Source organism: Aulostomus chinensis, chromosome 3, assembly GCF_037954235.1.
Source record: "Aulostomus chinensis isolate RoL2024-O1b breed Wild chromosome 3, RoL_Achi_v1.0, whole genome shotgun sequence".
NCBI classification, from domain to species: domain Eukaryota; kingdom Metazoa; phylum Chordata; class Actinopteri; order Syngnathiformes; family Aulostomidae; genus Aulostomus; species Aulostomus chinensis.
The window spans coordinates 20,364,395-20,387,101 of NC_141322.1; the positions used below are offsets into that span (position 1 = coordinate 20,364,395).

At 40.0% G+C, this 22,707-nt stretch overlaps 1 protein-coding gene across 6 annotated transcripts in view; it reads right to left on the reverse strand.

The window, feature by feature from the left end:
* Positions 1 to 22,707, reverse strand: part of cadpsb (Ca2+-dependent activator protein for secretion b) — a 62,428-nt gene that overhangs the window by 35,946 nt on the left and 3,775 nt on the right. For all 6 annotated transcript variants that reach the window (XM_086199450.1, XM_086199451.1, XM_086199449.1 and 3 more), the window contains exons 2-3: positions 10,152 to 10,265; positions 7,826 to 8,158 (exon numbers count right to left, since the gene is read on the reverse strand). In XM_086199450.1, coding sequence (XP_086055576.1) covers positions 7,826 to 8,158; positions 10,152 to 10,265 — 447 coding nt within the window. The remainder of the gene's footprint in view (positions 1 to 7,825; positions 8,159 to 10,151; positions 10,266 to 22,707) is intronic.

Here is a 22,707-nt window from a genome sequence, read left to right on the forward strand (position 1 = left end):
ATTATTGTGAGGTAATTCAAAAAGTTCAGGTTCAGATTAATCACCCCGTGTAGTGAAGGCATCCGGCCCCTCGTGTCCTGCATAGAAATGAGTCGTTACAGTGGATGGACATTAATTCAGCAGAAATTATACCTTTGAATAATACCCCATGAAAATATGACACATTTATCATTAGTGACGTGACACAATTCATTTCCTCAACATTTCTAATGAGGCTCAAACTAATCAATATGTTCAGGAAAATGAGTGAAGCCACACTTTTTGATGAGAAGGTAGGATCACGCTGAGCTCGGGAAAGCAGAGTGATGGGAAACAGCTGGTGCTAACTGTGAGGTGTGACTGAATCAGAGGTGGGGAGAGAAGCCAAAAAACTGCACTGAAGTAAGATTACTACCAGTATCAAAATAACTGAATGGCCAAAAAATTTATGAAAACGGAACCGGCAAAACGCAGACTACCGTCTTTCCTCTTATCTGTTATTTGATGTGCATATAAAGTTTTGTTTCCATATGAGACATTCATGCTACAGTAGCGTTTTTTTTTCCCCCACAAAGCAGCATAAATTGCCAAAACACCTCTGAACTGCTGCTGATTAAAATATTAATCATTTTTAAAAATCCAAGCTTTTATCAAATCGCATTGGAATTCCACAACAAAACGTGAACAGAGGTGATGAATAATATCTTCTAAGAGACCAAGTGGATGCTAGTTAGTAAATGATATTAGGGACTATTTTTATTTTTGTTTTCACTTGCATGAACATCGACGAACGCTACTTCATGAAAAAAGAATATATATATATATATATATATATATATATATATATATATATATATATATATATATATATATATATATATATATATATATATATATACTGTACACATATAGAAATGATGAAACAAACACCTCCATTTTTAGGTTATAATTAACTTTGCTGTCCCCTCGAGGGTAAATATCAAAGTAAAACACTAAATTGATAACAGTGATTTATATATTTTTTTTAAAAGTAGTTTGACTTTGCAGTTTATTAAAAAAAAGATGACAATTCGACCGGAAGGTGCAATAGATTGTGTAAAAAAGTAGCATGATGTAATAGGAGGGTATCCAGATATAACTTTGAAAAGATACTCAAAAGATTTAAAAGTACCGAAACGACTCAGATGCTCCCAGTTTTAATGTGTAAATGTAACTTGTTGCTAACCACCTCTGGGCTGGATTTAAATAACAGTTACCAGATGGACCACATTAATGAGAAGTGGCTGCAGATTGAGGCAAAAGTGACTGTGAAAGCCGTGATTACCAGTGGAATAGCAGAGCAAAAAAGAAAAGGCTCATTAGAGCTCCGGTTTGTTGTAACGGGCTGCAATCATAGCAGCATATTGTCGCAGCCAACTTGACTAGATGGGTATCAAAAGTAATTCATGACTCCCTCACAGGGACCATGCTGCCATCACCATCGAGAACATGAATGGACCACTGTTGGTTCTGCTCGTCTCGTTGATTTCAGTCCGCTGAATGAAATTTCAACTTTTGGAGAACTGTCGAGTTGAGCGAGGGTACAAAATAAGACAATGTCTCAAATCTAAGACAGTGAAATATCTTAACAGAGATAAAGAATTACGTTTAGACTCTGATGGAACAGCTTTGGCACACACACAAAACCCTTTGTAATGTAATTTTTCACAAAACTGCCCGCATTGGACAATATCAGCTCTAGGCAGGCTGAGACGCCTGACATCTGTTGGCCGTGTTTTTGGCCAGGAGTAATGAAAAGCGGATAAATTCCTGGCTCTCGCGCATCAATAATGAATGCGAGTTTTATATTAGCTGATGCAAGGAAATAGAGGAGAGGGCTGATGGCTCTTTCCTGCACCCTTCGTCTGTCTGCTTCTCTCACTCAGTTATTCTCACAGTCCAAATGGCTCATTCTTGTCAAATCTGATGATGGGATTCACGTGCGGGGAGGTGGTAACGTGTTACCTTTCTCTATTTATTACATGAAGTTGATTTGCTTCACTTCTTTTCGCAAGAGCATATGTGATGAGATATCTGATAATTGAGCTCCACACTTCTTTCTATTTTAATGCATGTGGTGCTGAGCTCGCTCGCATGACAGCAGTTGTCGAACTGTTAGAGCGAGATACTAGCCAATCATCGCACCACAGATGGGATCAAATGTAAATTTGTTTGTAACCAATTTGTCAGTCCAAGATGGTGAAAATCTTCAAGAATTAGAAATAATCAGAGAGAGAATTTGATTTGCAGACTTTTGTTAACTTTCAAAGTTGGATGCAGCGTTTTCACACAAGCATCCGACGCATCAAGCCCCTCTTTCAAGGAGTCTGAATTTTTTTGCTTGGTCTTAAATCTAACTTTATATTTGTACCTCTTGAGGACTTATTTGAGCTTAACATACAGACATAATAAACCCCATTTAGTGAACTTACTCACGACTCAAATGGGTTTCTAGAGACGGAAAATGCACATTTTTCAAAGGCCTCTTACTTCTACTTCTGTCATTATATTTAAGTGTCAGCTCTTCCATCCAGTCATTTCCTGTTCAAAACTTTTCCACACAATTGTGTATAAATAACGACATCAAATAAAGCCAACCTCAATACATCCTGGTGTTGTTATATGCAACAGAAGCCTAAACTCTTAGTTATCTCAAACATGGGAGAAAATATACATAGCAGATCATCACAGCTATCGCATTTGGGGGAACAAATCGTAATAATTAAACTTAAAGACAAACACAGATAATGTTTTAGAAGTTTCAAAGCCAGCATCTTTTAAAAAAAAAAATCCTTTTTATGAGCTGTTTCTGTTTATATCTCAGAAGAAAGTCATCTCTCCACGCTGCATGGGCTCTCCAGCTGAGCTGCTGTGATCCAGTGCTCTAAGCTCCTCCGGTCTCCTGCTGCTGGGATGTGTGCCAGAGCTGACCTCTCTGTGCCTTATGGCATTTCACCCACTCTTATTACATTAACAGGCCTTGTCTTTCAGGCTTTACTGTATTGATTCTCTGCCCCTCCAGCAATCCTTTTTAAGAGAGAGAGGCTGTGGTGCAGCCCTTATCTGAAGGGGAGGGGTAGAAGAGAGAGGCGGTGAGCAGCTCGGACTCGGATCAAGTAACACATACTCTCGGACATACAGGAGGGAGAAAATATAAAAAAAGAAAGTATACAAATATACAAATAGAAATCAGAAGGACTCGCAAGAGCCTTGGTAATACCGTTGTTAAAAACATTTAGTTGAAAGCTTTATCCCAACTATATAGGTAGCTGGTTTGGATTTTTGCTACATTACTCATTTATGTAACAGATTCTGTTTACTGACATGCACATTATGAAATGATGTGTGCCAGATGGCATCTTAAATGCAGGACAGTAAGTGTGAACTGTCAAGTCTAGTGTGTTACCAGTGCTGGCCACTGAGCAGCCACCCCGCTACATAACCCAGAGTTCTTGTTTAGTAGAGCACATAATCAGACATTGCCACCAGCTGCAGCAAAATGTCTGCACTTGCAGCTCAGCACTGAGTACTGCTCTGCTATACAGTGACACTCCAACAGTAGTGAACATCCTGTGCTAAGAAGTCTTCTTTGTCCTGACGAGTACATGGAAACCAGATTCCTCTTCAACCCAAAATACTGCTTGTATTCCTGCTTGCACTGTGCTTCAACGGCTCCTTCTCCCCTGCTGCGGGCGATCCTGCGCTGCTTGTCAAAACACTCCAAGCTCTGGGCGCCATTGGTGCCAGCGACATCTGACCCACGCAATCCCAAAAGAACTGCCAATGGCGTGCGTGGAAAACCAGCAGCATGGTCTGTCGGCGTCTGAGACTGCATTTTTACTGTCTCGTTTGTGGATTATCTCCTCCTACAACACTCAACAGACCTACATCCGCATCACGAAAATTCCCCAGCTGCAAAATCTTCAGTAATAATAAATAAAGTTAATATCATGATTTGTCAATTTGATAAAGGGGTTGCTGCTCATCTCTAAAATGGCACCTTAGGAGTGGCTTTGAGGGATAATGTGAAGGGGGGTGGGGGGGGGTGGGGCTGCTTTTCCTCTATTATTCGCATCATTCCCTTGACAGTTGAGAAAAGCAAATGTGGTCCTGGCTGTGGGTGAAGCTTGAGGTCAGCGTCTGTGTGAACCAAAAGCCACCCTCCTACTGAGCTGCTCAGCCACCTAATCATGGAGACCTACAACTTTTGAAAGGTCATTGTTGTCAATCGCCCACATACATGATATATGTGGACAGGCAATCTCATGAAAAGTAAGACTGGCTAAAAGGTAAGTTCACTCTCTGCTCCCCAAGCTGACAACAGCACAGTTGTTAAATAAAGGTGGCGCCATTTCAGCGTTGACTAAGTTGACAGCAGGTTAAATGTAACAGTGCAGAAGCAGACGGGTAGTCGAGAGCACAGCTGATGACAAATTCCCAGGTGGATGATGGGACATTAGCAGCAAACAGCAAACTAAACCAGAGGTGTATTCTTGTAGAGAACAAAGACTGAGCAGGCTTCATAAAGAGCTGAATGGGACCTGGGGGAATTGAAGCAGCTGGTATATATTTAGACTTCCCGTATGTGGCCTGTGTGTGTGTGTGTGTGTGTGTTTGTGTGCGCGCGTGTGTGTCTGTGTGTGTGTGTGTGTGCCTGTGTCTGCGTGTGTGTGCGCGTGTGTGTTTTTAAGTGCACAGTGTGAAAAAGTTTATGTGTGAGTCATGCAAATTACTAAACAATCTCCATTAAACACTTCAGTCCTTTTCAAATCAGGAGAACTTTCCTCCTGCTCAGATTTGGTTTAGTCAATTAAGTCTGAGATGTAAAATCAGTTGCCGTTGGGGTTCAAATTTTCAGTGCCCCTCATCAACACCTTTGTGCTCTAAAGGGAGTGAAGGAACGAGGGGAGTTACAAAGGCCACGGTTTACAGCTCTGTAGGGAGAGAAGTCTGATTGTGGTGAGCTAATTGTGCTTTCAGGCAGCTGGAATTGGGAACGCTCCCATTTGGAAAGGTCCCATTTCCCAGTTAAGAGTGTTCACATAATGACAACAAACAGACAACATGGTCGCTCCCACAACTTTGCTGTATTTCTGCCATCAGAAAAAAATCCTAAATTCAAAGAGAAACCCCAAAAATCGACAAAAAAGGCTCAGAAGGTCAACATTTCAACGTATTCCGGCACTTATTCCATCTACAACTAAGTGACAGAAGACTAAATTGTGTTAGCAACACAGCAACAAAACAAAACAAGAAAAAGAAAAATGTCTGCAATGAAAGGGATTTGTCTTTTAAGTCACTTGTGCTCATGAGTATGACCTCATTTAACAACAATTTGAGCTACCTTAGCGTTCGGCATTACATCTTTCGCCATAATTGCTGTCGTGTCAAGTGAAGTCAAACCTACTTCCTCGACAGTATAGAAATAAACAGCTTTATTATAAAAGGTAGCCGCTTCTGTACCTCCTTTTGTCTCATATTTGACAGTTGCAGTCATGTTACAGAGTATGTCGCTTCATTCACTGACACTATGTTTGATGTCTGAATCCAAAACTCTTATTTGTTCAGTTGTACTTGGTGTCAGTGCAGCTCAGTACGTGCAGCCATCAGGAAATGAAGCAAACTCTGGGTCGAGCTGGCGCAACCACGGCTGAACCAGTCTAATCAGTCTGTTAGTCATTTCCAGGGGTTGCTCATATTTCAGCACGATACCGAAATATACCACAGCTTCCTTTTTACTATTTAGATTTTATTGCAAAAATGTAAATCCTTCGCGTTAACAGCTAAAAAAAAAAAAAAAAGAGCGATGGCTTCTGAATCCCAGCCAGTCCATGAAAACCTTTCATCAAATCCCAGCAACCCTGAGGCATGCTGACTGGATTGCCTCGTCTCCTTTTTAGTGAGGATTTTATCATTTAGCAGAGGGCAATATATAGCTGCTGGTTGCTTACCGAGGAAATGCTGAAAGTCACCATTAGTGCAGTCTGATATATTCATTACAACAGCAAATAAAATGAGGGAGGACTCCAGGAACAGCTGGCTAAGCAGCTGGAAACAGTCATTGCAATTCTCTTATGCAAATTCTCTACCACTTATCCATACATACGTCGAAGTATACAATATCTCTACTGTCGGTTACTTTTATATATATATACATATACATATACATATATATATATATATATATATATATATATATATATATATATATATGTATATATAAATCCTTCCTTAGTAAAGTATTTGTGAATTATTAGCCAAATGCATTCTCCGACCAGCCTCAAACAACTTTTTTTTTAAAAAACTTTTATCAGACCTTCTTTGAAGCTTTGTGGGGAACAAAATGCTGGTCCTCACAAGGCAACAAATATGATAAATACCACCCCCACCACACACACATGGCTTTGTGGCCTCCAAGATAGTGTATTGTTCTGCTGTTCCTCAGTAGCTTTGTATTGTCCATATCTGTTCATGGAAATGTTTTCATGTTCTGCATGCAGATTTATGACCCTATACTAACAGCCCTGCTGCCAGCACATAAAAAAACTAGGTTAAGCATCTTCAAAGGCTTTGGAGGAAAACTGCACAGTGGATTTGGAGGCAATGGCGATGTTTTACAACCCAGGAGAAGCATCTAAATAATAAACACTGCAGAGCAGGGCCTGCCGAAGACATACAAGGCAACACAGACATATAAACAATATGTCCCCCGTGCAAGCACTTTATCAGACTTAACTAGAATCTCTCCGTAGAGCCGATGGCACCCGATTCAGTGAAATTAAGCAGCATTTGGGATTCATTGTCCTTTAAGAGGTGTGTCCATTAGATCTCAATGAAGTGAAGAGGTATGATTTCTATGCATTAAATGATTAGTGAATTTAAATGTTTCAGCGGCTTCCTCCAAATCCTGCCGTGATACGACTTTTAATCAAGCCTCTGAAGAAAGAATACATTAGTGCTGCTTTCAGCATTCCCACAGAGAGCATTAAAGCTGTAAGGGCAGCAAGCAGAGGAGAGTTATGGCTGACACGAGCCCTCTAGTGTCTACCTTTATCTGCCTACAATCTCAACTTATTGCCCCCTGCAATTAAGTTTTATATACAAGGAGCTATATGTTGAAGGAGCGATATATTCAAGGGATACATCTCTTTAAAAATAAGTCTAATTAACGTCAGAGACAACAATAGCAATTGTTTAACAAGTATTAAAACTTCAAAATGCAGGAGAAAACATTCTTAACTTTAAAAATCATGAATAATTCATTCTCTATTTGTTCATAACAGTAATGCCATATACATAAAACACCGTGTTTAACAATGACACATTTTAAGTTTAATCTGGTGAGTCTATGTCAGTCTTTCTAATTCTCCATAATCAGTTTCATTCAAGCATAAAAGGTCTTTCCAGCTCGTGTCAGTGACTTGCTGCTAAATCTACAGCTCGTCACAAACAAACTAGGAATGCACTGATTCAACCAATCTCTCTCCATATTGATTCCAATACATCAGCTAAAATCTGATTTGACAGCCAATCGTGACTAGATTAATTTTTAATGACATTGACAGAGACTCGATTTTGAATCTCATGGCCAGCAACCCATCCAAGTACATAAATAAAGAAGATCAAGATTCTTTCGGTTCTATTTTAAGCGCTGGCAAAGGGTTCAACTTTAAACACACTCCAGGAACAATAGGCAAACGCAACAAAAAGGGAAAGCTGTTTATTTGCCCATTTTCCATCAAATGAATGAATGTTGGGGTCCAACACTGAGACATAAATTCAAATTGAAGCATTTCAGGGAACATACCTGACAGGCTTGGTAAAGCAGTTGGTGTTCAAACTTTTTGATGCCCAAGATATTCTGGAACATCTCGTACAGCTGGTCTTTGCTGAGGATCAGTTCCGACGCTGCGCTGGCAGTCATGCGCTGCTGTGCCTTGCGTGGATCTTCGTCACCACGGTAGATGGTGTCAAACTTGGCCATCCAGGAGCTGAGCACCGTCTCCTTGCTTAGACCGTCGATCTCTGGAAGGCTGCGCACACGCTTCTCAATGTGCCTCTTGAAGACATCTCTGAAATCAGTGGCCGAGAAGCCACCGCTCTGGACCATTTTGGCCACGCGGTCACTCTTCAAGAACACCTACGTTGTGAGAGACCACAGACGTTAGCGTTAGCATTAGCACATCAGTGTGGTAGAAATACATGAAAACATAAGACATGTAAACAACAGACACTTTTCAAAATTATAAAATTTATAACACATTATGTTGCGCAGACTGCAAAATACAAAGTATGTTTATTTGCCTGATTTCAAGTTGAGAAAATCTTGTTAAACTTAACCTAAAGACAGTGGCATAGGGTTTGGGGGCTTTGTTTACCCATTGCAAGCAAAGAAAGGGAAGTGGTGGTTTTTCTTTTACAGATATATATACTAAAGCTATCATACAGAATTGAAAAATTTGAGGTTTATACGGTATATAAGGTTGTTAAGAATATGTCCAAGGCTGCGTTCGGTCTGCTGTTACTGACAGACTAACAGGGACAAAAGGCAGACAAGACCATGTTCTCACAGCATCAGTGAACCAACTAACTGCTTCGTCACTCTGACAGTCACATTTTGTTCTGCATTCATTAAGACAAAAAGGCAACAAAGGCAGTAGATGAACATTGGAGTGCAGTGGTACATTCCCTTGTCATTTGGTGTATATCACTGGAAGACAAATTAATACAACGGTAAATCAATCTTTGGGTTCTTGCCTGGTTCAGTGTTTGTAGTTCAAAGAGTGGACAAAAACATTTAGGAATACTGCTCAAGACAGGTCTAAAACTTCATAACATTATTATGATTTCATTTATTGGTAATAAAGTAAAAATTACACCATACAATTGCTTATCAGTTCAAATACGGGAAATGATTGGAAAAGTCTTTTCAGGTGGTGCTGTCTTTTTCATTTTTTAGTTTCAGGGGTTTTTAGGCTGTCAGGGTATTGCACTCCTGCACGAGTTGCTCCTGGGAATAAATACTCCTGGACACAGAGTTCAGATGTTTCTAGAAGCAAAGAGCAGCTTGCATGTTGGTTCTTGTCTAGTGTGGTAGACACCTGCTTGGCTTCACATCAACTCTTCTTGGCTCCCCGATACCTGACAACAACCTCTTTGTTCTGGGTTCAGTGAGCTTACATAGAGGCGGATCAAGAGTCCATACCACAGTTTTACTGGGGCGACCTGGGTGTGGATCCTGCTCTCTGAGGGGAGAGACGGTGATCCTGCCACTAATCAATCCAGCTGATTTCTTTCTATATGAGTAACGTCTTGAAAAAAATGTGTTTAAGTCAAAACTAGAAGTAATTTTATGAGTTCATAAATTGGTACCAGTTCCGTTATTTCATAGTTTACATTGAACATTTATGGTGAGGTCACCTTACACAAGGGGACCAATGAGACATTTGTCGAAACACTTTATCACTCTACTCTTTGTAGGATGTGCAGAGGAATTGTTACCCACCTTAGCCTGAAATTCGCATTAATAAAAATATCATTAACTACAACCACGCTAGCTGTCACATATAGGTCAACCTGTAATTAACCTCCATTTCTGTCTATATGGACTGACTTCATACTTCAATTTTTCACAACATAATTGGTCTTAATATATCCCTCTATCTGTCATGGCTTTTGTATTGCATCCTTGTAATAATTAGTCTTTTCATCTGCAGATTGAGCAGCGAGTTTGGAAAGATGGCTGTGTCAGCCACATGGTCTGACTCATAATATGAGCAGAGAAAAGCCTCAGTGACCATTTTACCACTCAGCTGCCTCATTACAAGCACTTTGAAAAGAAAAACTGACTTATGTGACATTCTTTTTTTTCTTTTTTTTACATCCTAGGCTGAAAAACGGTCAACTCTGAATTTTAAACAGTGACACAGAGGATTACGTACATGTATTAAAAACTTATAAATATCACATAGGTAACACATTATTTTAGCACATTATAAATATTGCATTTTTACTTAAACTCATGCACGAGTTTAACATCGCACAGCCCATTCAGCAATTGTTTAGAAACCCTCCGGTCCTTGTGCTGGAATAACAAAATGCCTCTGACTGACAGTGTGCTGCCTTTGTTGTACCTCATAGTAGCTCTGCACAGCATTGATGAAAGCTTCATCTGCCACAATTTGTGTGTCACCATTGAGGAAGGCCTGGAAGCGGTCCTTGGTCTGCTGAAGCTGCTGCTTGGTTATCTGTTGAGGTGAGAGCAAACCAAGACAACTCAGCATCAAAGTGACAATAAAGATGTGTCAGAAGGAGCACAAATTTAAACAACAACCATTTTTGCAAGCAGAGCAGCGCCAAGAATCATTTCTTCAGAGCTTTTCTCCAGCTCCACCTGAGGGAACAACATCCAGACTGGAGATATTCTCCTCTCCTCTTGAAGCAGTCATAGACTGACAGTCTGCACATTTTAACCCTGTAATTCTTGTAAATACCAGTGAAATTAGCTTAAAATTCTGATCCAAGGCTCAAAGAACGGTGATTGTTGGTCTTGAGGCATTTGGAAGTCGTGCATGGTTTTGGTTCCCTGTGAAATGTAACACTCTCAGCATGATCGATCAAGGTGCTACTTTAGTGAGTAATAGAAATCTGAACACACTGACACACAAGGTGCTTATTTCCACCTGAATATTTTTCGGCAAACAGAGCTGCGGATGACTTGATCTGGGATGTACTAGATCTGGAAAAACAAAAGGCACCACAGACATTGGCTGTCAGAAAGTGGTGACACATTTAGGTCTGCAGTTTCTCTGAGGGAAAGAGAATGAAGAGTATGGTTTTTTTTATAGATTATTCAATAGCATAATTTTGAAATAAGTAATATTCATACTGGTTGAAATACTCAATGCTCTTTGCTGTGCTTGTGCTGAAGAGACGCCTGTTCTCCCCTCTCTTTCTCTTCATGCAAGTCTACATGTCCTTGATTGATTTCACACATCGTTACTTAGTGACCTGAGAATCAATAGACCAACCATCTTCCTCTGACAACGGCTGTCAATCTACAGTTCAAGCTGTTATAACACTTGCACAAGTACCTGCTGCTAATGTATGTGCATGTCGCAGCATTCAGCTGCACCTTCCAAGTGACAGACTTTGGTGGAAGAGTGAGATGGGAGAGAAAAATATATCACGTAGCTGTGAGGCAATCTTAGATAACATCTGTGGCCCCATCACATCACCTCAAAATGAGAGAAATAATCAAGAAACATAGAATTTCTTGGTCAGAGCCAAAGTAAAAGTGAGTTTGGTCTCAGAAAAGTTATTTGAAAAGGTAGGTAATGCAATATATGAGCACAACATCATCAAAAGAGTGAGAGATCCTCTCCATTTCGGCCAATTGAGACAGCGAATACAAAAGAAATATTCCACAAAAAACACTTCAATAGGCAATTTGATGCCTGTGATAGGGTTAATCTTTGGCTGACAGATGGCTTAATGGTCAAAGGTAAGAGATCCTCATGTAAGAACAAATCAACAACACCAGAGATCAATACCTCTGCTTGTGTTTCGAGGCTTCAGGTTTGTTCATCCTTGCCAATGCTGGGGGCAGGATTTACTTTAACAGGTCCCATGATCAAGGGACATCTTCAGACCCGTATTGTTCATATCCATGGCATCGAGAAACGGGGTGCAGTCTTTGCAAAAATGCACACAGACGATTGTCATGGTCCTATTTAATGTCTAGTAATCCTAATTAATGATGACAGACTTTTCTCTCACTGACTGCAACATTTTTGATTACTGAAACAAACGAATATTTTCGAAGGAGGAGTGTTCAGTACTGTAATTAAAATGAGAACATGAATTTGTACATTAGCTCAGATACTTAGAGTAATAATTAGTTTTAGGCCTCAAGTCACTTTAATCCATGTGGCCAGCGACGGATCATTCACCTACGGAGGTGCATCTGACTTTCATTCTTTTGTCTAATTGTATGTAACAAATAAACAAGTAAAGTAGACGATATTTCAAAGTCCAAACAGATGGGAGGATGTTAATATAATATGATAACTGTGTGTGTGTGTGTGTGTGTGTGTGTGTGTGTGTGTGTGTTTGAGAGAGAGAGGGAGAGAGAGACTTGCAGTTCTGCTTGCTCGTTATTTTGCTGCTAATTGGAGAGCTGTGCTGATTAGTAACCAAACTGATGGATGAAGAGAAAGTGCCATTTTCATCAGATACTCCAGACATATTCTTTCTTCTTTGCTCTTATTGATTCTCTCTCAGTGGCTCTTATCAAGATTGCTGCGTTTCACAGTGATTCATTTGCTTGCAGTGACGTAGAATGTGACATTAATCACCCCTCACATATCAATAGAGGAGATATTCACTCTGCAACAGAGGAGCGTACAGTAACTTCATTACACTTCAAATATACTACGGAATTTCATCAAAACAAATGGCTGATGTTTGTCTCATTGATGCATTTAGGTTTCTAAGAATATTAAAAAAAAAAGGTTTATTTCAAGAAAGAGTAAGCCGTATTTTGTTCCAACAGTGATGTGTCTTCTCCTCATGCACACAGCCAAGTATTCTGCTTGAGCTACAGGTTAAAAACAAAAACAAAACAACCTCCCTCAAGCTTGTGGTGCTGCTTTCATGTGCGAGAGGGAATTCAGAATTTTCAGCACAGAAATCATGACACAGAAGATAATAAAAGACCAGCAGGACATAATTCTTTGAGGAAGAAGATAATAAGATGAATGAGACCCTGGCCTGCTGCTCGTCACTAACGACACTAGTTGTTAGCGTTACACTGACTGCTAGTGTTAACTAATACTACATGTCCAGATTAATAGTCACAGTAACGAGATCAATCACGACGAGGAAGAATGAAAAAAACAACTTTATAATTGAAGTAATAACACCCAATTCCCTGGAACTGCTCTTGCATTGCACTGTTCTACTGCTTGATCCTCAGCGATGGCGCACCGTCCTGCTTTAAGGGGACATTTTCCATACTTGAGGTGGCATGACTCAGGAGGAAGAGTGGCCGTCTCCAGAGGGTCAACATCCTTGAGCGAGACACTCATTGCCCCTGGTGAGCAGGTTGCTGACATGCATGGTGGATGAGGCAACATGAAAGTGCACTGAGTGTTGTTTAGGTGGAAAGTTACTATGTAAGTCCAACACCCTATTTCTAATATCATGGTGTGAATATACAACCTGCATAGCACGAGTTTTTCCAAAGAATAACCAAAAAATGAAGAAAAAAATCGGATGATATTTGGTGTTGTCGTGTCGTTTACACATCGAAGAAGAGGAGCGATCAGGATTCTCTCAATCCCCCGCATGTTTGTCAGTTTAACTTTTGAATTTGGATCACCACGGCGTACAACACATCAGCAGTCCTTGCAATGCTGCGACTAGTGGATTAATTAGCTAAATGAATGCAGTATATACTTTAGCTCAGGTATATCAGTGCAGCAATGCCTCTGCTGTGCTGACTCACACTTAAGCTTCCTCTCGAAGTTACATCACATTAAAAAAAAAGGATGTTAAATTAAGCTGTTTTCCAGAACTAAATAGCTGCAAATTGGATGTGCCTTTCAGCAGTAGGCAATAAATCCATAATTCAATCATAAAAATAGACTCAAATCACACATCAACAACTTCTTTTAGAATCTAATAATGTTTTCCATCTGTTCAGTGTTGCATAAAATGTTGAGACTGAAGCTCCAACTTGTCATGACACACTGCGAGATTATCAAATGAAGCTTTATGTCAGCCTAAAAGGAGGATAAACGTTGTATTCATGAGATCAAATGTACAAAGTGATAGTTGGATTTAAGTTCTTAATGTGTGTATATATTTTTGCTCACAAACAGCTGCCTTCCAACGCTGCTGCTGCTGTTGGTTTTCATCAAACATGGTACCTGTCAATCCTCCCGCCAGACAAAGCACATTTCAGTCATATTGCAAAATAACACCAACAGCTCTCATCTGAACAAACAGCAGACGCGAGCGCTGCACGACAGCTGCACAGAATCTACCAGCAACTGGCCTCATCAAACACCAAACACCAGCGCAACGGAGTGACTGTGGTCACAAAACTACGATAACAAAAAGGCAGATGCACAAGCTATTATCCCCAACAAGACGCGCGCACATACGTTTGCTCCACAGACACACAAATGCAGTGTTGTGTGAGTAAATACCACTCCTCTGGGTTAGTCAACAGCCAGGTGTATACTCTGCAGACACGGTAAACAGGGATAAAACTGGGAGCTCATGCTCTGTATAACCAGTCTCCACACAGTTGTCAAATGTGTTGCTGCTGATGTACAAGAGAACACTGTGTTCGCACCCAGTGAATCTCCCTCCTTGTAACAGACATCCATTATCACACCACCAACTCACTTGCAGCATCCATCCACCTCAGCTGGTTCCATGCTATGTTTATTTCCCGAGAAGAAAATCAGCCCTTACATAACTATAAAACAAGGGCCTCGTACATGTGAACGTCCATGTGTGGAGGCTGAAATCACCGCGACGCGTCTGTACCCCCCCCTCCCCCCAAAAAATCACTCAAGTCTTTTTAATCCCTTTTCACGGCACAATTGTTTAAATCCTTACGGTTCAGAGAATTCAAGGTGTTTAATAGGTTTTCATGCGCTGTCATTCCGAGGAGGCGATCACCAGCATTGGTTTGTCCGTTTGTAGAAAAACTCCAAAAGATGAGGCTGGATTTTTTTTTTTTTTTTTTTAATGAAATTCTGTTGAACTTGGATTGAGGAACAATCAGTTAGATGAAGGAATTGATCTAGAGCGGATCCAGTTCTGATCGCGGCATATTACCTTGGCGGAGCTCCTTCCTGAGTGCCCTCTAGCTTGATATAAATTCATTTGAAGACCTACCAACACATGCATTACCACCAACACTTGGCATCTGCTGTAACAAATACCAAAATCTTCCTGGTAATGCTGAGACTCCTGAATATAATATAAGCTTCTTTAGCTGTTGGATGGAAAAATGCTTCTTTTTTTTTAATGTTCTTTGCATTTGGTGAAATGTTTTCATCAAGTAATTAATCGATTAGAGAAGCAGTGACTTAAAAGCGGTGATCTTTTCCCAGTCATAAATAATTACTTATGCCCTAATCTTTGCTAGTTGTGCAGCCACCAGCTTTGCATGGATGGGGTATGAATGAGCAGGTATTTTATGATGTGTTCATCCACTCTCTCTACACGCCTGACTGACTTCTCTCTTTTAACATTTTAGCAAAATTAACATCACGTTCATTCCATCTACTGATACTGCCTGTATCTAAGATGATCGTGGTCCATATTGCTTTTGTGTTGTTTCCACAGATAAATGTGTGGTGTTGTGCGAGTGTTTTTGTTGCTTGTGTTCTATAAATTTTAGGATTTTTATGGTTTTGAAGACAGCTTGCCAAAGCGCTACATTTGGACATTAGCCCGCTGGCTAGCACTGGCACATTTACAGAAATCATTAGAATAGCCAATTATAATTAAAAAATAGCATACATGGGCATCCCTGCTTTGTATCCTTGTGAATTAGGTTGCCTCCTGTATGTGTGTGTATCATTTGAAATGGAAAATCTTTGAACATTTGTCACGGAATGTCATCTTTAATTGAGCGTTCAGCAACCAAAATTAAGAATATTGCAAAATTAGTCATTAGGACAGCTGACATTGTCAATGAGAATAATCAAGTTTCAGTTTTTCAAAAAAAATGTCTGCTTTTATTCCCCTTCTCTGGTATTCCGACTCCATCCACAGGCCTCAAATATTGTCTGACTCCATTAATGTATGACTAGCGATGCCGCTTCTGGCGTCTTACATAAATGAAAGTAATCAAAGTAAAGTTTCTCCTACTGGTGAGAGCAGACGAGCACAGGCAGTTAAAACCGGTGCTTGCTCGGAGGGGGAACGGTGCAAGCAGTCGGCACAAGAACGTGTGTCACCTACGAAAACACAGGGGAGAAAGTTGCTCTCTACCTGACTGGCAACCTCCCACTGCTTCAGGCTGCTGTTTATGTTCTTTCTGCCTCGCCGAGAGTCATCAGAGGGAGAGAGAGGCTCAACAGAAGAGCACAGTAATGATCCTTCTATAACTCTGACCTCTTCTGTATGTAATGTGGAAAATCATGACCACTAATCTCTCTCGCTCTCTCTCTCTCTCTCTCTCTCTGTCTGTATCTCCTCCGTCTTATTCCAGTCATGGTCAAGTAATTTTCCCTTTGAATCAATGTTTCATGGTTAAACATCACAGCTTGAATTTGCTCAGAGGGAAACGTCGCTGCTCGCAATAGTCTGTTCTTTGTCTCATCAGGAAAAAAGTCTTCATTTCTTTGGAGATTACTGAACTATGACCTGTTTCTCAGAGTTCCCTTTAGGAGGGAAAAAAAAAAAAAAAACTCAAATCAATCCCCCCATCCCCAAAAAAATCCAGTCCAGTTAAAGGATAACAAAACACAAGAAAATCTGTTCTCACTCTGAAGCTCTTTTTCTGTGTTTCTTCAGAAGCTTCTGTGAGAGTTGAGAGTTGAATTTAATCACTGAGGCATATTAACGACATCATCCCAGCTCATTTAAAAGCCAATCATTTCTTTTTGGATCTTATAGTTATCTCCAAAGCTGATTATTTCAGGCAAATAAAGATCGGTTCAGAGAGAGCGAGAGAAACAAAGAGCATTTTTAGATCTTAAATTAGGATCAAGATGAGACGGTAAAAGGCCGTTTCTCAGGAGCTGAATTTAAATATGGGAGAAATAAGTCTCATGTTGACGCTAAACTGAGCTCAGCCGTGACTTCTCCCCGGGGGTCAGAGCAACAGCGCCCCCATCACAATTGTATGAGATGATACAGAAGCACGAACTGAACTGATCAAGCAATTAAAACTCCCGGATTTGTTGTAGAGTACTTATAACTTCTATATCTCATGTTTACGACTCAGCATCTCATAATTTATAGAAAACCTCCCCTCTAAACTCACCGTAATTACGAAGAAAATCATAAACAACAGCTGCCATTTGGGAATACAGGAACATTAATTTAAATTCGCTGCGGTTTGACACTGATAGATTTTGATGGGAGTTATGTGGATGGCGTTATGATTAATATATCAACCCTGTGCAGAGTCACAAACACTCCTCTGACTATTTCAAAGTTTCAAACATAAATATCTGAATTCCTGCAGATTTCAAAATCTGTGATGAAGTCGAGCCCAAAAGTTTCCTTAGCAGTGAAAATGATTTCAAATTTGTCTAAACGCTGTGACTTCCGCCAAGGAGATGATGTTGTCTGTCAGCGGGGTTAAAAAAAAAAAAAATCTGCGAGGTTGATTCTCACTTGATAGAACACGTTACACTCTGGAGCAGGTCTGTTTTAACGTAGCAAAAAATATGACACACCCCCCCCCTTTTTTTTCTTTTTTTCCATTGTTCAGCTGAAGAATTGCAATGCCCTCTGGTTTCAGTTGTAATTAAATTGGAAACAAATGTGATGGAAGTCCGTTCACTGGTGTATTATTTAGATTTTGCTTCTTGTGACACAGGAAGACTGAATATATGATACAATTAAAATGGTGAGCACATTTTATTTTCCAGTTGCATTATCATCCAGAGCTGCTAATCCATTTTCAACAAACCTTTCACTCTACACTGTTTTCTCTGTATGACTCATGTGCTATATTGAGAGCAGGGGATTACATTTATATAGCAAAAAAGAAAAAGAAAAAAAAAGATTGACAGGAGCCCAGCAGATTAATCTGTCAGCACAAGGATACAATAGGAGGCCATAGTAACTAACCTTAAGCTCTTTCTCGCTTCCATTTATATGGACTGCTATTAAACGTCCTTTTTACAGTGTTCTGTTGAGGTTGTAGATGGCTAACATTTATGAACTTGAATTAAATTGCTGCTTTGGAAAAGGCAGACAATATCAAATGGACTCCGCCGGCACATATAGGTTCGTACACAATAGAGAGAGAAAGCAGATGGAAGAGAGAAACATGAATGTGAGATGCATCTTTGTTCAGGTTTCAAAAAACCAGAACAGATACATGCCGGTGTCTTGAGGGGAATAATCCCCTCCAAGCGTAATATCCTACATTCATAAAAATAACACAAAAAAACCCCCTCAAACATTTGCAAGTCAGTTGTGAATGCGGGAAATAATTGGCTTGTGTATAGCATTAGGTCACGCTACTGCATTATTTAAATATATTCAAGTAAATATGAATCCTGACGGATTGCTGCCTTCAAAGGAATGAAAACTAGAGATGTTGTTAGTATTCCAACAAATACGATCTTAGACTTCCCTCTTGGTTCTAAGCCGCTTCCTAATTTGTTAGCGTGTGATAAGTTTGGAAGGCACGGATTGTAGGTGAGGAGGAAGTTTGCCTGCTGCGTTTCAGCTGTCACTCCTCATAAATCCTCTTGCAAAGCGGCGATGCTCATCTTTAGACCTAAATGCTAATGTTATTAAACATGCTAAAACATCTGCTACTTAATGGCTGAGACTGACAATTTGCGGCTCTCAAATGATGACTGATGTTTTTAATTGTGAACTCAAATCTTGACACTGACACTGATGGGGAATCTGCGTTTATAATCGCGCAGACGATGCCTTTTATTTTATTTTTTTTTTCTTTTCTCAGCCAGAACATCATTTAAAGATCTTACATAATAATGGAAATCATTTCAGCGTTGCACTTGAGGTTCTCATTTATGGCTGCTCTCTTTTACCCGTGTGAAAACCACATAATGAGGTTATTTACATGTTCAAATATAATCTCGCAAACTCGCCTCTTATTCAGTTCAAGGCACAGACGAGAAAATTCATAGCAATGACTTTTGAGGCACCGATTCCATAAGAATCGATACAAAATTCTAAAAAACCGCTCAGTGTGTTTGCGAGTATTATTTTTTCAGTGTTACTAATTTTACTCCTGCCTCTTTCAATCACGTCCTGCTCACTTCCTAGTTTCCATCCTCTTCTCACTGTATTTTCTGCCCTTTATCCATCAGCTCAAATGCCACAGTTACCAGATTTATTGTCAAACATGATATTTTCACATTCACCCACCGAACAAAATATATCAGCAGGTATCAGTAAAGATTAAATAATGATGTCCATGCCTGACCTTTATTGTGCTGTGCAAACATCTCGCTGGCTCATGCAGCTCTGCAGAAAGAAAAGAAGCTTTGTGTATCTTTCTTCTATCTGCCGTCTTCAATTATGCACCACAAGCCACTACAGATTAAGGTTAACATCCAGATTTGTTTTCACCCATGTTTTGAATTTAGACGGTCGGCTCGTGCCGCAACACGTCAAGTTGTATTTCACCTCTTTTATTTCATTTTTCTTCTTCTTTTTTTTTTTTTAACTGGTTTCGCTTGTGATGACGCCAGGACGATTAGGAAAAGCCAGTCACAACTAAAACACATCGTACAGTATCGTGACCGAAAAGGAACTCGTGGAAGAGAATCTCATTTCTGCCCGCCTCTTTCTCAAAAAAATAAAAATAGATGAACTGTCATTATTACTTATCAAGCGATGCTCACAGCGACATTAGAAAGGCAGAACGACAGGCACGCAGCATACTGGTGCCAGTGGTTTCTTTCTGTTCCGAAAAACACTCATAAAACAACTTAAAATCACCCTGTGTAGAATTAGACGTTAACGCCAACGATGCTTAAAATTAGATTTCCCTGTTTACTGTCCTCTGAAATGAACACAAATAATATTTTCAATTTTAATTCTGCTTTCTGTGCTTATATTTCTTTCTGCCAAACCTCTGAAAGCAACTTAACTAAATCTTGAAGTCTCACAAGCCCTGACGGAATAAAATGACTGCTTGTCTATTTTGCATCTGCTCGATAAATAATTCCTTTCCTCCCTTTTTAAAAAAAAAAAAAAAAAAATCGGTGACTTTATGGTGTTCGTAAATATGTGTCGCTTCACTCAAATGCGGCTAAAAAAATCTGAACAGAGTAAATGTTGAGTTGCGCTGTAATCTATCGAACATCTTTGCCTTGTTTGATCAAAATGAATTGCAAATAAGAAAAGCATCCATGTAATATTTAACTGAGAAATGACTGAAAATCCCAAGTGGGTTCTTCCTTTGGCTCATACTTCACTCTTCCACCATGTTTCATGAAAATTGACCCGATCATTTTTGTGTAACCCTACTTGACGCTTAGACAAGCAGACATGGTAATGGAAAAAGAACGTCCTTGGCTGAAGTAATTAGACGGAGGAGGAAAAGATTCGGCTCCTCTAACCTCTGACAGCTGACTGTGCCACTGTAACACTGAATGAAATATTTCTTCATTCATTACCAGTTTATCACCGCGGTTTAAAAAGGATGTGGAAAAGTACATCCAAATATCTGTGATTTGCGTTAGACTCTACTTCACATTCACATCACAAAGCCTGCTGCACAATTCACAGCTTCCCTCGCTCTGACACGCTGGATGGTATTAAAATGCTGAGCCAAGAGGCACTCCATTAGAAAACCTTCTGGCAGATGAGTATCTGGTCAGATTATCTTAAGGGCATCACAATTTATCATTAAAAAAAATCCCTAAAGTAGATTATTAAGCAGCATATTGGTTTGGAACCTACACATCAGCTGAGCAAAACAGCCACACTCCAAGCACACAAGGTCCAACTCCTCGGGGTGAAAGACTCGTTTATCTTTGGAAAAGGCAAGTGAACGCTTATCACGCGAAGAAGACGGGCGATTTCAAAGAGGAGGGGTGGTCTATGACACCGTTCACAGCTGGACTCCCATGACTGTCACTTCAGGAGGACCCAAAAGCCCCCCCTAAACAACCGTTGAGGGGTTAAATACCTGGGCAGGTGCTGCAAATGACCCACAACAAACACTCTCTCATTCACCCTTTCTGGTTGGATTCTATTACTTCGATTGTATTTGACGTCATCATTTAACATTTCTGATCAAAAATGGCGGTAAACGAGACTTTCAGTAACTTTTCATATACATTTCTTGTTCACTTGTGCTTACAGACATGAAAATTTTACAAGCTTTGTTCTCTTGGTGAGGCTGAAGACACAATACACAGTGCAGCTGAAGTTGATGGAGACAGTATAAATCAGGGCGTTGGGTAAACTGAGTATCAGGCCTGATGATGACACAAGACACAAAACTCAGCTCATGAAGAATCTTACAATTCATCTTGGGATGGACTTAAATGTGTGTGCTAAAATTCACAGCCATCCATCCACTAGCATGCCGCTGCCGCTGCTGCAATATTTCACTCCAAAGCCAAAGTTATTAATCCTGCGGGACTGTGAGTCTGCAAACTTGTGCTAGTCCATCATGTAGGTGTTGAAATATTTATCTGCTATGTGAAAATACTGGTAATATTTTGGATGCAAAATGAAAAAAGAAAAAAAAAAAAGAAAAAAAAGCCTGCAATTTATATCACGGAAGTTAATCACGTACGATATTTCAGTCAAGGCCAAAGACATGATCAACCTAAACATATGAGGGCAGACATTGATATTCATGGAAAATGTAAAAAAAAAAAAAGTATATTTCTATTTGGAACATTCCAAATTGTCATGATACATTAAACACAATAAGGCTAATTCATAATTTCAGCTCATTTACATCATGTTGAACTCCTTTCTTCACACCAGTCAGAGAGGATCTCACCCTGCGGGATTAAAACAACAAGAACACAATCCCATAAATTACACCAAAACAATCTATATCTATCATCAGCATATTCTTAGGGAACGGCTCAATCACTGTAAGCGTGTCAAAAAGATGATTAGCCTCACACGCAAACACATGTCACCAGTTAAACATGCACGCAGCAGCAAGTGAACAGCAGCCGGCTCCCTACTGCAGCCTGTTTAAGACATCTTTCAGTCCGAATGAGAAAATATCTCCCTCGTCCCTCAACAGGAAGTTACTGCCCCTTTGTGTTAGCCTTTCACAAGGTTACAGCAGTACATTTAGAAGACGCAGCAGAGAAGCTCGTATTTTGGGCCCGGCCTGTTTCTCTGCGATAGCCCATCACTGCTGTTTGTGTGCCAGAGCTTCTAATAACGGATTATCACGGAGCTGCTCCACATGTTTTGCTGAGGCCTTTAAGTCTTTTTTTTTTATTACAAAAAAATTGCTTCATCATATTTCTGTGACTAATCCATAATAGCAAAAAATGTACCAGGCTACATAGACTGTGCAGCCAGTGCTAGGAGGAGTTCGCTAAATTAACGGCTGTGATTGTTAACGGCTGTGATTGTTTCAAGGGAGGGTCATGGGGAAGGTGTGTGTGTGTGGGGGGGGGGGGGGAGTAATTGGACAAACATTGTCTCTAAAATGTATTTTGTGACAGTCAATTGATGATTATCGCACAGTACCGCGACACTATGAGCAACTGCCTCAAAGTTTTCTCAAGTTCGAGTTTTCCTGAAGTGACTATTTTAAACCACAGCACACATATTTGGATCAAATCAAGTCTTAGAAGCAGACTGGAGGCAGAGGAACACTTTGAATTTCTTGTCTGACGGGAAGCTTTTGATCGTTTGTCCAGATAATCACTCACCCACAGCAGAGGACTGTGGCTGCCTAAGTTGCCAGATATAAAAGTGAATTACTAAGCATGCATTAGGCTGTCAGTAACCTACGCT